Source organism: Notamacropus eugenii, chromosome 1 (assembly GCF_028372415.1).
Source record: "Notamacropus eugenii isolate mMacEug1 chromosome 1, mMacEug1.pri_v2, whole genome shotgun sequence".
In the NCBI taxonomy this organism is placed as follows: domain Eukaryota; kingdom Metazoa; phylum Chordata; class Mammalia; order Diprotodontia; family Macropodidae; genus Notamacropus; species Notamacropus eugenii.
Window position 1 is genome coordinate 678,869,919 of NC_092872.1, and position 16,060 is coordinate 678,885,978.

The 16,060-nt window shown below is 39.1% G+C and overlaps 1 protein-coding gene across 2 annotated transcripts in view; it reads right to left on the reverse strand.

The window, feature by feature from the left end:
• The window catches only part of ADAMTS18 (ADAM metallopeptidase with thrombospondin type 1 motif 18), a 203,419-nt gene that overhangs the window by 59,011 nt on the left and 128,348 nt on the right, over window positions 1–16,060 (reverse strand). For both annotated transcript variants that reach the window (XM_072635876.1, XM_072635877.1), the window contains 3 exons: window positions 7,911–8,041; window positions 7,430–7,553; window positions 4,667–4,911 (listed from right to left, as the gene is read on the reverse strand). In XM_072635876.1, coding sequence (XP_072491977.1) covers window positions 4,667–4,911; window positions 7,430–7,553; window positions 7,911–8,041 — 500 coding nt within the window. The remainder of the gene's footprint in view (window positions 1–4,666; window positions 4,912–7,429; window positions 7,554–7,910; window positions 8,042–16,060) is intronic.

Genomic DNA, 16,060 nt, shown 5'->3' on the forward strand with positions numbered 1-16,060 from the left:
CTTCAGGATCCAAATTTAATCTTCCTTCTTCCAGGAAGTCTTACCCTATCCCAAATCAGGAGTGTATGTTATCTGTCAGGTCAATTCAATCAACCTTCAGTTAAGGTAACCAGTGGGAACTGAATTAGCCAAAGGATCTATTTAGTTGTTTGATGAAACTTTTCTACAGGCTAAACATCTCAGTTCTTTACAAGTCTCATATGACCTCGTTTCTAGTCCATTTAACATTGTAATTGTCCTTTGGATTTAGAAAAAAGAAACAAAGAGGTGGGTCAGGGATTCAGACCCTTTTGATGACATTTTCTTCTAACTCTAACTCCACACAATCAACATGTTCTGAAATCTGATGCTACCAATTCCCCTTCCAGCTATCTGTCCACAACAATATTCTGCTCACTAGCAGGGGGTAATATCTCCATTTTCACAATGCAGTAATATAGGTGATATATACAAACTTTTAACAAAGAGTCTGTCTGTTGTACATAATTGTCTTCATGTTGTCTCTCTCATTTGACTGTGCACTCTTTGAAAGAATGGGTTGTCTATAACCTTTATATCCCCAGTGCTTAGCAGTGAGTGAAGAAACATTCATTAAACTATTATACACTAGGCACTGTGGTAAGCACTAGGGATACAAAAAAAAGAGGCAAAAGATACTGCAAGCAAGGAGATGACAAACTAATGGGGGAGCCAAGTAAACATGCACAAAAATGTTATATACAGAATAAACAGGAAGTAATTAAAAGAGGGAAAGCACTAGAATTAAGAGGGCTTAGAAAAGGCTTTTTGTAGGAGTAAGGATTTTAGCTGAGACTTAAAGGAGCCAGTAGGAGGGACAGCACTCCAAGCATGATGGACAACCAAAGAAAATATCCAGAGCTGATGGGTGGAGTGTCTTTTTCATAGAACAGGTAGGAGGCCAGTGTTACTGGATAGAAGAGTTCATGTTATGGAGTAAAGTGTAAAAGGTTTGGAAAGATAGGAGAGGGCAGGTTATGAGGGCTGTAAACACCAAACAAAGCATTTGTATTTGATCCTAGAGGTGATGGGGAGCCAGTGGTTGAAGTTTATTGCATGGGGGTTGGATATGTGTGTGATATGATCACACATGTGCTTTAGGAAAATCACCTTGATAGCCAAATGGAAGGTGGATTGGACTGGGAAGAACCTTGGGACACACCACTCATAACTTCACCAGGCTGCTATAATAGCCCAAGAGTGAAGGTGATAAGGGTCTGTACCGGTGGTACCAGTTTCAGAGAAAAGAAAGGGACATATTTGAGAGATGCTACAAAGGTAAAAATGGGCAGATTAGGTGTGGAGGTAAGAGATAGTGAGGAGGTGAGGATGACTCCCAGGTTGTGAGATTAATGGACTGGGAGAATAGTGTTCCCCACTACAATAATAAGGAAGTTAGGAGTGAGGAGTAGTTAAGGAGAAAGATAACGAGTTCTATTTTGGACTTACTGAGTTTAAAATGACTTCTGGACATCCAGACAGTTAGAGATATAAGACTGGCAGTCAAGAGAAAGATTCAAATGTGATAGGTAGATTTGAGAATCATCTGCAAAGAGATTAAATTCATGGAATCTGATGAGATCACCAAGTAAAGCAGTATCAAGGGAAAAGAGAAGAGGGCCCAAGACAGAATGCCCAAGGGATGCCTATGGTTAGAGAACACAATCTGGATGAGAATCCAGCAAAGGAATCTGAGGAGTGGTCTTGTCAGTAGGAGGAGAACTAGTAGAGTAAGGTATCTTAAAAACCTAGAGAGAAAAGAGTATCAAGAAGACTGCAGAGAGGTCAATAAGAATGATTGAGAAAAGGCCACTGGATTTGTTAATTAAGAGATCATTGCTAATTTTGGAGAGAGAAGTTTCAGTAGAATGATAAGGTCAGAAGCCAGATTTTGAGGGGCTGAAAAGAGAGTGAGAGGAGAGAAAGTTGTGGCACCTATCACAGATAGTCTTTTCAAGGCATTTATCTACAAAAGGAAGAAGAGATATAGGATAATAGTTATTGGGGATAGAAGCATCAAATGCAGTTTTCTTAAGGATGGGGGGGAAGACATGGACCTGTTTCTAAGGAGCAGAGGAGAAGAAAGCAGAATGAGAGAGACTGAAAATAAACAATAGATAGAGTGGGGATGACAGAAAGGGCAATCTGTTGGAGGAGATGGGATGGAATGGGATCACTTGTGCAAGTAGATAGGTGAGCTTTGGTAAGAAGGCCACCTCTGAGTGAGACAGAGGTGAAGGAAGAGATTATTGTCAAAGATCTGAGTAATATGAGGAAAAGGGGAGAAGAAAGAGCTCATGGTGAAAGGCCTCAATTTTTCCTTTAAATTATGAGGCAAAGTTCTCAGCAAAGAGAATTGGGGTATAGGGAACCACAGGAGATTTGAGGAAATATAAAAAGGTTTGGAAGAGTACTGTGGAGAATGGAATAGTGAGTTGAAAATGGAGGTGTAGTAGGATTGCCTAGCAGCAGTGAGGGCCCAGAGTATATAACAAATTTATAGTGGACTCAATCAGAACAGTTATGAGTTTTTCACATCAGCACATATGTAAGAGTAAAAGTGTGGAATGGTGGAATGAGCCAAGGCTGATTCTTGGCAGGGTGCAATCAAGCAATATGACAAGAAGGTCAGGAACTCAGGAGAGGATAGTAGTAGAAAAGAAGGCCTGGGAGAGAATTGAAGGGTCAAGGGATTAGAAGTCATAGTATAGATGAAGAGTAGGGCTTTGTAAAGGAAGGCAGAGACAGAGCAGCCAATGAGTAACCTGAAGGTCTGTGGATAACAGCTAGCAGGATTTTGATTGGGTGGTAGATATGAATTATGTGAATCTCAAAGAAGAGGTTACTGAGTGATAAGAGGGAGGGGGAAAACCTGGAAGGGGCACTAAAGAGTAAGGATTATTCCAATTCCCCCTCCTCAACCAATTATTTGAGGGAAAGAGTGAAGATTCAATCAGTACTGGAAAGGGTGCTGGTCCATACTAGGTGCTATGACATATGCTAGAGGGGCCTTACAACATAGTGCATAGGATGTATGAACTGGAAGGAACGTTAGAATCAATGGAGAATTTCTGAGCAGGAAGAGCCCTTAGAACATAGAACATACCATGTCAGAGCAAAAAGGGATTTTGAGAACATAAAGCAGATATAAGAGCTAGAAGGGCTATATTATATTCACACAACAGAGTATGTTAGAACTAAGAGATGCCTTAAAATGTAGAACAGAAAAGGTCAAAGGGAGCATGGACTTTAAAAACAAGTAAACACTAGAAGGAGTTTTTAAGATATTGAAGACTGAATGCTAGAGCTGAATGGGCTCTCAAAATATAGAACACAGAATGTTAGAGGTGAAAGTGCCATTAGATCAGAGAATTTGTCAAAGCTGGAAGGGGCTTTAGAGATCATCTAGTCCAAGTCACACAGCCAATTTTTCATGATTTAAGAGGGTGAGGTAGCCTGGTTCAATAGAAAGAGTACTACTGGCTTTGGAGTCAAAGGGTGTGGATTCAAATCTTACCTCTTTCAATGACTACCTGCATGTCATTGACCAAATCACTTTATCTCTCTTTGCCTCAAATCCTTTAACTAAAAAATGAGTAGTTGGATTATATCTCCTCTAAGTGTTCTCCAAGGTTTAAACTGATGGTGAGCATAATTCTGTTCCTGCCCAAACTCCACTTAATGGTTATTTTCTGGACCCTCCTGGCTTCAGAGTGATTATTAATAGTAACTGTTGCTCTTTCCCTCCCAGCTTGATTTACTTATTTTTTTCTTTTGCTCATTAAAGGGCCATGCCCTGATTACTTCTTAAAGAGGTCTATTCACTAAATGGGCATTTCCTCACTCTGAGTGTGTACCTGAATAGGCCAAGGTCTCCCATTGCATCCTGGGTCATCTCCAGTCATCCTGATGAATATCTGGTCACTGGATCCAGATGGCTCAGGAGGGGAAAATGAGGCTGGTAACCTACACAGCCCTCCCTCACTCAAAACAAAGTCAAATGCAAGTCATGTCATCATTTCTCTGATGTCATAGTTTTCTTCAAAAACAAAGGGTGAACACAGACAGACACTCATCCTTAACAAGGGCCAAGACTTGAGATTCCTGGTTCAGTGCTCTTTCCCCTGGGGACATCCCATGGTGTCTTCTGCTATAATGGTCACTGCCTAAGAAGGATGTAGAATTGAGACCCCATCTAAGGGGTAACCACACATCAAACAGAAACTTTATGAAGAGTGGCCCAGGGATATTTGATGCTCCTCTCATCAATGAGGTAGGATGAGGAAGAATTGATATAACTGTATGAAAGTCACAGAGAACTTTGTGAAGTCCGTTCATCAACTAAGGGACTGAATTATTATTGTCTCTCTTTTAAACAGTAGAACCATTGCCAATAAATAATGGCATCTATGTGACCCATCTATCGTCTCTGACAAAACATGAGCTCATATAAGGTAATCTGAACTCCAGACAGAATGATGAGATGCCTTATCAATCCTGAATAGAATCACAACCCAGTGGGTTTGTTTGCTGCTTTTTTATTATGTACCCAGATTTTAATTCATCTGAGAGCCATGGTGCAGAATGACAGCTGTCCAGGCTGATTTTGTAACAAACATGAAAGTCAGAATCAACAGAAGAAGCTTACTTCAAAGACCAATGTCTCATTTGTGGGTCCTGCTGCATACAGACGTTCAGGGTGATTCAGAGGACGCTGGTAATCAAACACAGTCCCAGCAAATTGGAACTCCCCTGGCCAATCAATAGTCCAGTCTCCTGTGAGATAATACTTTTTATTCAGGTTGCAAATTGCAAGATAACTTGTAGATATCTGTAACTCCTGTATTTCAATACTGCGTGCTCCCACTGGAATGGTTACAACTGGATAATATTCTAAAAGAAAGAAATTAAACATTTTTTTGTTTAATTCATTTAATTTAATTCATTCTCCATTTCCACTTAGTATTTTAAGGATTAATATCCAATGATATCAATAAAAACTAGGCTTTGTTGTTTAAAAAGTACTTTATATAAATTATCTCATTTGATCCTCACAACAACCCCGTGAGACAGGATAGGTGTTATCATTCCTATATTACAGACAAGGAAACTGGGGCTCAGAAGGATGAAGTGATCTGACTAAGGCCACACGATTAAAGAATCCCAAAATCACAGAATCATAGAGTTCAGAGAAACCTCCAACAGCATCTAATTCATTCCCTCCATATCCCATATAAGTGGTCACTTAGCCTTCAGTTGAAGGCCTTGTCCTCGGATGAGAAACCCAGTTCCTACTGAGGCAAGCCATGTTACCTCTGGAAATCTCTAACTGCTAGGCTGCTTTTCTTCATATTGAACTTCAATCTATTTCATTGAAACTTTCATTGATGGCTGATTACTCTTCCTTCTGCCACCAATTCCATTACACTCAATATAATGTTTATGAAGTGCCAGGTGCTAAGTAGAAGGCACTATGCCAGGCTCTACTGATACAAAAACAGAAATGAAACAATCCTTGTTCTAAAGGCATTGATATTCTAAGGGGATGAATGAATGTCAAACACAACACTCTAATGTCTCCTTCATATGCAAGACCTTCATACACTTTAAGACAAATATTCCACAGTTCCACCACTTCATTGTCACATCTCAAGCTAAATACCAGCAGTTCTGTAAACCAACTGTCATGTGGCAAAGCCTCCACTCCTCTTCCTCATCCTATTTTCTGCTCCAGCTTGTCAATACCCTTCTCAAAAATGGAGTCCGAAAATAATCACAATTCTTGAGGAGCAGTTGGGAGAGAGAGAAGTAGAATGAGTTTCACCTCTTTCATTCTTTAATTAATGCAGCCTATTATTAAATTAGCTTTTTTGGCTTCTATGTCACACTATTGACTAAGCCTGTATCTGTCTGAAGAAGAGCTGTTATCTAGCCATGCCCATCTTATATTTGAAGGCAGATACAGTAGAAAGAGAGAGCCTGTATTCAAATCCCACCTGGATTTCTTACCACCTATGTGACCTTGGGGAAGTCATTTTACTCCTCTTGGCATGGTTTCCTCATCTGTAAAATGAGGAATTGGACTAGGTAGCTTCTAAGGCTTCTTCTAGCCCTAAATCTATGATCCCTATGACTCCACACTTACCTCTATTGAATTCCATCTCATTAGATTCTAGACTGTTATTCCGTCAAACAAGTAAAATCAAAAAGCATTTATTTATTTATTTAAATGCAAAAGGCACTATGCCAAATGATGGCATTACAAAGAAAGGCATAAAATAGCCTTGCTCTCCAGGAGCTCACATTTTAAGGGGGGGAGACAAATGCAAACAACTATGTACAAATAAGACACACATACAGGATAAACTGGAGATAATCAACAGGAGGAAGGTGCTAGCATTAAGAGGGCTTGAGAAGGGTTTCCTGTAAAAGATAATATTTCAGCTCAGACTTGAAGGAAGTCATTGAAGCTGGGATGCAGAAATGAGGAGAAAGAGAATTCCAGGCATGGAGCACAGCCAGTGAACATGCCTTTAGTCAGTAGATGGAGTGTCTTGTGGAAAGAACACCAGGGAAGCCAGTGTCACTGGATCCCAGCAAACATGAAGAAAAAGTAAAGTATAAGAAGACTGATAAGGTAGAAAGGAGCCAGACTGTGAAGGGCTTTGAATACCAAAAAGAGAATTTTATATTTGATTGTGAGGAATATAGGAAGCCAACAGACATGGTCAGACTTTTGCTATAGGAAGGTCAATCAGATAGCTGAGTAGAGAGTTGAAGAGAAACTTGAGGAAAGCTAACTCAAAAGCAGGCTATTATAATAGTTCAGGGGAGAAAAGATGAGGGCCTGCACCAGAGTGGTAGCCTGTTGGTCTGACCTGTCAAGATCTTTTTAAGATCCTTAAACTGTCATCCAAAGGGTTTATTATTCCTCCTATCTGTCATCTGCAAATTTAAAAAATGTTTGTTCTCCAAATCTAGTGTTCGTTCCACTAAACTCCAGTGCATCCATCCCTTGTCCCCTATTCCCTTCACAATAGACCAAATAAATCAATAATTGGTCAACAGTTTCACTTTCTGAAGTGATGGTTACCAGTCTTCTTTCAAATAAGCAGAAGGATAAATAAAATGCATTTTATTTGCATGATGCTGACATTTTAGCTTCCAGATTTCCTTTAAATACTGAAAAGCAATAGTCCATATATAATGATCCCTCTTAGCTCTAATATTCTATGTTCATTTCCTAAGGTTCCTTCCAGCTCTGACATTCTGTGAATTTTCATTATTCGCTCTAGGGCACAAGCTACCAAATCCCTACTCATCAATTTGCTCCAGTTACAAAGAATCCCAAATTGTTTCCCAACAAGAAAACTAGATACATGGCCAACTACTGCTTGAAATCATATCTTACCATTTGCTTTATGCTGGTCAAGGTATACGCCTTTATAAAACTTGCAGGTTGAATTATCTCCTTTGCAAATGCCACAAGCATCCAAACTTGCTTGGGATCCCAGTTTGTGATCACATCCTACCGGCTATAATAAAAAACAAAATAAGACAAAACTCAAATGCCAACCAAATGAAATGTTTGCCAAATTTTTTTATATTAAATTCATAATGATGATGATTCTAATTGAGACATACAGCACTTTAGGGTTACAATGTTCTTTAGCTTATCTTAGTATTATTGTATAATAATATTATTGTCTTATTGTCCCTTATCTTATTTGTTTCTCAGAAAGACAAGTATTAATATCTGCAGTTTAAATATTAGGAAATTGAGGCCCAGAGACAGAAAGTGGTTTGAACACAATTTTCCCAACTCTGAATTGAAGGAATAAGGATATATACACATACTCCTGTGCACCTCAAACAAGTAAATGGTCTCTCACCTCACATATCCCATCAATGCAGACATCATTTTTGTTTGGGGAACAAGAAGTGCCATCTTTCACCTTGGAAGACATTGCAAAGAAAAATTCAAAATTTTCAGCCTTGCAGTAAAGCTTGCATCTATCCTTTTCTGAAAACAAGCAGATGAAGAGAGAACAAAGTGAAGAACAAATATGGTGAGCTTAACCTATAAGTCATCAAATCACCTGATTTGTCAAGACCAAGCTCATGCGCGCTTCTCTGAAAGTTTTTGGTAGTCTAATTAGTTATCCAGAATTCACATAGCTCTTTAAGGTCTGTAAAGCATTTACACAGGTTACTCATTTGACCCTCATCACTCTCTGAGACAGGTGCTATTATTATCTTCATTTTCTAGAACAGGAAACTGAGTCTGAAAGGGAGGTCAATTGACTTGTCCAGGGTGGCCCATAGGAAGTATCTGAGGCAAGATTTGAACTCAAGTCTTCCTGATACCAAGTTAAAGATATTCTATTCATTGCACCTCCTACCTATTTATATAAAATGTTAAGATACAAAGAATAACTCAAAAATAACAATATAAGTATAGTATGGGTAGAGAGTGTAACACGGGGAGACTCACCCTCACAGGACCATGCACAGATACTCTACGCTTGTTTCCAATCTAGTCTAGAAATCTTGGTTAGCTATACTTTGACCATAAGTAAACCTGAGGTTCATATTATATGATGATGAAAAAGTCTTCTAATTGGCTATTGAGCCAAAAGCATTCACATAGAAGTTGCTGAGTTGGAAATGTACATACAAAAGGTATGATCCTCCAGTCTCTCACTCTTTCATTTGTGGCTTCAAGGAGGCAAGATTGTTTTAAGATTCTGAGGGTGAGGGAAGGGTAGGTGTCATGTTCATTGTCTCTATTGTTTGCTCTTTCCTGATTTTAAGTAAATGACTATTTCAAAGTGGACATGTTCAGACATCAACATTGTGAATTCAGGAGATCCAGAGGTCTCATCAGAGGACTGACTAGTAACCAAAGGTGATAATGGTGAACATCAGAAGAGCAGTAGCCAAGAAACATGGAAATAGCTACAACAAAGGGAAGAGAGAGTAACCTGAAGACAATGGTAGCTTCAAGAAATGATTACTCCTCCCATCCCCAAACTGGAGAGCAGTGGCAACTAGGAACTCTTGAAAGGCACAATCCCAACTTGCTGAGGCCTCCAAAAAATAAAAAAATAAAAATTCTAAGGCCAAGAGTCAAGATGTACTCCTTTATTATATGCACACAAGCACACACATACATACATACATACGTGTGTATAATTACCACTGTATTCTCCCCAGGAATTTCATGTGTATAAGGAGAGTTGCCCCAGTTTGTAATGAATCTTCTACCAAATGTGCTTGTTATATCTTCTTAGTAAATATATTTTCTAAAAGCTAATTAATATCTACTGACTAACATAATGGGAAACATACTGGAAGAGGCCTCTGAGTGATAATACTAGAAATGTCCAGGATTACACAAAAAACCCAGGATTACCCAAATGTCTTCTAAGGATCTAGCTCACCACTGTAAAGGGAATTTGGGGAAGTGACCATGGAGTGGGTCTATGTAAATGAAAATTAAATAATTTATATAGAGAGAGCTTTGGGTGAGGAGTCTGAAGTCTTAGATTCCAGTCTTGTTTCTGTCAGCAACAAAATTTTTGACTCTGGGCAAGTCTTATCTCTCCACTGACCCTTAGTTTCCCTCGCTGTAGAAGGGAAAGAATGGACCATATGATTTCTGAAGTTCCTTCCAACCCCAACATTCCATGTTCAGCATTTTAAGATAACATTTTAGTCTAGGTTCTAAGGTCTCTTTGGACTGTAACATTTTAGCTCCTCTCTTCTTCTCCAGGTACATAGTGATAGCATCTGCTCAGGCAAACTCTTCTTTTGAGTGGGTAATGATTGGCTAACTGTATGAAGAATACTTCAATCATACATTTCATTTTTAGGAGGAATTTTCAACACCTTCATAGAAATCTCTGTGTACCCACACTCGTGTGATTTATAATACAAGGGAGTTTGAACTATATGATTTCTAAGGTACATCTAGCTCTAAGTTTCATGATCCCCTTCTAAGCTCTACAACATCCTCAGCAAGTGGTCATCTAGCTCTTGCTTAAGCACACTTCTAGAAACAGAGAATTTACTGCCTCATGTACCCATTCCATTGTTGGACAGCTGTGAATTAGGAACTTCTCTTTCAACTGAGCCAAAAAATGGCGTCAGCCATTATTTCTATCATATGTTCCTAGTTTTGTCCTCTGGGGTTAAGCAGAATAAATCTAATCCCTCCTCTGGGGAATGAAGACAAGTGAGAAATCTTGCCTTCTCCCAGCAAAAAAATTTCCAATTCTTTCAATATATTCCCCATGTTACATGTTTTGACTGCCCTCACCATCCTTATCCCTCTCTAAGGGTTGAAAGATAGTCTCATTTATATATTATCTTCCCCCATTGAAGTCTGATTCTAATATCTTGACCTCAGCAAGGTGCTGGGGCTTTTTTTAGACCTGCTTACACTTCACTGACATAGCCTTTAAACATAATGATAGCATAAATTTCTGTAGTAAGTCGAGGTTGAAAAATTTACAATAATTGTAATAATTTGAGGTTGATTCACAACAATCTTATAAAGTAGGCACTACTACTACACTACTAGTGTTGTAGTTCTTATTTTACAGATGAGGAAACTGAGTCTGAGTAATTGAATAACTTGCTCATAGTCATGGCTAATAAAACATTTGATACAAAATATAAACCCATGTTTCTTCTGCTGCCAAATCCCAGATTACTTCTACTATATCATGCTATACCTATCATTATCTCCCTGCCAGGAGAAGGTATCAAGGGGGCTTTAATGAAAGATAATATTCACCTGTGTAGAAATCCATGCAGCTGACGGTATAAGCATGATGGAAAACTTTTAAGGAAGATTTAAAAAGAGATAAAAGACATCTTATCCATCCTTAAAGTCATTTCTGTGAGCATCTATGAGGGAAAGAAGAGTTTAGGGGAATTCTTGTCTTCAAAAAGCTTAGAGCATCACTGGGTTCTTCAGCCATCTCCATGCCTTTCCTAATCACCTCTGACCTCTCTCTTTAGCTCCTGCTTTGGAGTCCTGTGCTCCTGATTGTCCAGAGTTTTATGTAATTTTTCTGACCCTAACCCACCACACTACCTGTTGCTCTCTAGCCACCTTCATACTATGCCCCCAGGTGAGTACTCTTTTTATCCTCCTTGACCTTCCTGGCTTTCCCCCTCTAGCACTGAGAATATTCATCAAAGCAACACTACCATTCCTGGAAAAGACATGCCTATTAATCACTCTATAGTTCTATTCACCACCCTTGTGACTTTCCAGTGCAAACACTCTTCTCTCTGGACACTGCTTTCTTATTTCTGTTTTTCTCCTATTAGAATATAAACTCTTGTAGGAGATGGGCTATTTTTCTTTTGGTCTTTGTACTCCCAGTGCTCCACACATTGCCTGGCACATAGTAAGGCTTAATAAGACTTTCTCATTCATCCCTTCAAGACACTGACATATCTGATGCTAAGAGTTCAGAAAGTTGCAAGATTTGGTGCCAAGAAGAGAGGAAAAGATGATTAGAGCTCAGAAGATTTCAGCAAAGGAACAATCAAGTTTTTTTAAAAGATGTTTTATTAATGCTTTTAAAAATACATATATCACTGTCACTTCTCAATGACTCCATAACCCCCAATAAAATCCTCTCATAAAAAAAAAAATACGAAGTAAAACAAAATAAACTACTTGTCGTGTCTGACAACGTATGTCCCATTTGGCATCTAGAGCTCATAATATTCTGCTGCTGGTTCCAGTCTCTCCTTTTTCTTGGCTTTTTATATTGCTCTGATCTTTACTTCTGCTTACTTTGCTCTATATCAGTTCATTTTGGTCTTCCCAAATTTCTCAGAATTCTTCATATTTGTCATTTTGTTATCAGTCAAGAAATATTTATTAAGTGCTTACTATATGCCAAGGACTGTCCTGAAACAGTCTTATGTGCCTGAGTTCAAATTTGACATTTGTGTGAGCTTGAGCAAGTCACCCTCTGTTTGCCTTGGTTTCCTCAACTGTAAAATGGGGATAATAATAGTAGCTATGCTGCAGGGTGGTTGTGAAGATCTCATTTAGATGTTACTTGTAAAGCATTTGGTACAATGTCTGGAACACAGTAGGTGCTATATAATGCTAGCTACTATTATCAGCATCATTATTATTACCTCAATTTGTTCAGCCGTTCTCCAATTGCTGATCAACTCTAGTTTCCAGTATTTCTGCTACTACAAAGAGTCCTACTAGAAACATTTTTGTATGTTTGAGACTCATCCCTCTGTTCTGTCTTTGACCTCCTTGGTAGATATATTAGCTGACTGTTTTACACTAGACTTCACAGAATGGGAATTGTTGTTGAAACATGTCCTCAGGAAACTGAACACTGTGCACCTATAATGATGGAAGTTTTGCCCCAAAGAAGACATGAGAAAAAATCCCTCCCTCCTTTCGTTGCTGAGTCAAAAGGACTAGAGGTGTGGAGCATGGAATCCATTGGTAAACTGGGTTGATATACTGATTAGTTTTGCTAAGCTGCTTGTTCTCCTCCTTTTTTCATTCCTTCTTTTAAGGGACAGCTTGCCAGGTAGGAAAGAAGGATGAGATGCACTGGAAAAAAAAGATGATAAAAAACTAAAGAGAGGAATAAAATAAAAAGAAATATAAAGAAGGAAATATGGCCTTAGTACAAGTCAGGTAGTAACCTAAGATTCCTCTGAAACGATGGCCAACCTGCTCCAGGCTCCCAGAACCTGCTTTTTAGGTATGCCATGTGTTCTTACTGCTTCCTTGGAAGTTCAGCAGAGGGGAAGAAACTTCATTCATTTACTGTTGTGTTTGCTATTTGTTGTTTGCTGTTGCTGGAGAGGGTTCCAGCCCTTGGGGCTTTGGTATTTCTTTCGCTAATTTTTTTTTTCATTGCTTTGAGTCTTACTCCAAAATGATTTTTTGTCATGTTCTTTCCCCCAGGGTCATAGCTGATAGTGAGTCCTCTTAATTTTGTTAATATCTTTTTATTACTATAATTTATTGGAAAATTTTTTGTTCCTCTGAATAAATCTGTGTTGTACATACACACACACACACATATGCATATACACAGAGTCCAGCTACATAGCACAATCTGGTCATAGCTATATTAGTGAACCCAGGCTGTATTTCTTAGGCATTTTGCTGGATATTTATCCTTTCCAGAAGAAGAATAAAATATCATGCAGAATTTCCTCCAGCGGTGGTTTAAGAAATTAAGAAGAATGAGAGAAATGCCATAGGACTGGAGATGGGCAACTCTGGATGCCATGTTTCAGGAACGATATTGACAATGTAGAGAATGTAAAGAGCATGATCAGGAAAAGGAGACTTGAAGCCATGCTACACATAGATCAGTTGATGGAAATAGGGCAGAGGGAGGTTGTAGTCTAAAAAATGATCAATCAACCAACAAAAATTTATCAAGTACCTAATATATGTCAGGAATTAAAGACAAAAATGAAAGTCTTACCCTCAAAGAAGAAGGAGACAACATAGATATATTTTTATATAAATATATATGTATAAAAGTATATATAAAATATACACTGTGTCTTCCAGCAGTGAAAGTACTAACACACAGCAGTTAGGAAGTGCAGTGAGTGGAGAGAGTGCCTGACCTAAAGTCAGGAAGTCTTGAATTCAAGTCTTGCCTCAGTCACTTATTGGCTATGTGACTATGGGTAGGCCACTTAATCTGTTTGCCTCATTTTCTTTATCTGTAAAATGGGAGGGTTAAAAAAAACACTTCTCAGGGTGAATGATGATCAAATGAGATAATATATGTAACGTACTTTGCAAGACTTAAAATGCCACATAAATGCTGGTTTATTGTTATTATTAGTTGTTTAACAAAGGATTACACTTGTTCTGCTTGGCCTTCAAGAGCAAATCTAGCCACTCTAGGGCTGCCCTTTCTATCAGCTCTTTTCCTTTAAAACACGGCTAACTTTCCCACTTTCCTAACTTTCCCATGTATTCCAGTCATAGGTCCTGTCCCATCAAGTCTCTGATAATAAGATCATGTTTATGTCTTAGAATTAAACTCTTAAGCTTAACTTTTTTGTAACTCACGTTCTTGGTGTTTATAAATCTGGGAATTTCATCCAACTTTCTGCCCAATCAAAGCTGAAACTAGGATAGTGCGGCTTGGACATTGTCCTAGGCTATTTAATTTAGAGGGTGGTGAAAACACGTGCAGGCTCCCCTTTGATGCTTCACCTCCCTGGTGCCTTCTAATCCAGGGCCTTTACCAGAGAGAGAAAAACAGAAACAAGGAACCATGATATGCCATGTAGTTTCAGTCCCAGTCCTCACAAATCAGTGATGTCAGAGTATGTCAGGAAATGACCATACCCCAGAAGCCCAGGGATGATATACATGGTGACAGACACCATCCATCTCTCTCAGCTCTCCAGAATACACTTGTACAGAGATATCTGTCTCTCCCTCTATGTGCTGATGGTGAATAAGGCCTAGCCCCATAAAAAGTCCAACAAAAAGCCAAGCCCCTCTGCCAAACTGTGGAGGTGTTGGAGAGTCAGTTTAAGGTGATACCACTAAAACTGAGCCAAGCAGACAACCTGTCCTGACAGCACTGCTGGCACACATACATACATACATACATACTCACACACATACACATCTCTCCCCATACTGATCCCTGACAGAGGGAGAAGGAACCCCCAAGAGAGCACCTGGTCTCACCTCCACTAGGGTCCAGGGAAGGAGAATAGCACTGTCCTCCCCCTCCTCCCCACTCTAAAAAGATGATTTGAAAACACATTTCATCTCATTCTTCCTGGACAGTTTGTGCTGCCCCAGGTGCAAATATTGTTAGTTACTGCTCTATCTTGGATCCTTCCTCCTGTGACTTACTCAGGCTCCACTTTGTTTACTTAGGTAATAATCACACCTTACGCCATGTCACAGCTACTGTCTTCCAGAGCTCTTTGAACCTTCTGAGTTGCAAACGTAAGATTCCATAACAGGGGCACAGCAAATGCCAAAGCAAACTGCACCATCAGACAGCGCCACAACTAGGGAAAGTGGATGATAGGCTGGTCTCCCTAATCACATCAAATCTCTCTTCTGCCTGTCATTCAATGTTCTGGCACCAGCCTACTCTGGTAGCCTTATCTCCTATGATTTCATTACACATACTATATGTACTCTAGCTAAACTGGATAACTCTTTCCTAGAAAAACCTCCCCCCCCCACACACACACTTATACACTTTTGCCTTTGTTCACATCATTCTGTGGTTCTAGAATACCCTTTTTCCCTTTCTTCTTACTTTCTGAGTTGCTACCCATTTTTTAAGGCTCAAACTCACATGAAACATCTTTAAGAAAGCCTTCTCTGATCTCCTGGTAAGAACCATCTTCCTCAGACTTGACATCGCACTCTGTACCTCTAATGCACTTGTCATATAACACACATCATAGTTATCTGTGTTTGTGTTCTATCTTCCTACTAGACTGTGAGATACAAGATTCCCTGAAGGCTGAGAAACTACATCTCCTCAAGTGCCAAGCATAGTGTTCTATACACAGTAGGCATTTAATAAATGTTTTAGTTGAATGAAAGGCAATAACTTTTGACAATCCCTATTACTATTCCAATTACTGTAACTCTCCCCAACCTGTAGTAGGGTATAGGAATCTCCACTTTCTAGAAGTGTATACTTGAGTAAAATGTGTATAACAATCCATTTAAAGTCCATTGAAATATATATGGCTCCATATTATCTCCAGAATCAAATAAAAAATCCTCAGTTTTGCCCTTAAAGCCCTTCATGACCTAGCCCTCTGCCACCTTTTCAATCTTCTGGTACCTTACACATATTCTACATATTCTCTACATATTCTACAGTTTAGTGACACCAGCCTCCTCAAGGCATTTTCACTGACTGTATCCTGTGCCTGGAATTCCCTCTATCCTCATCTCTGCTCATTCTGGCTTCCCTGACTTCTTTCAAGTCTAAGCTAAAGCATTATCTTCTGCAAGAAG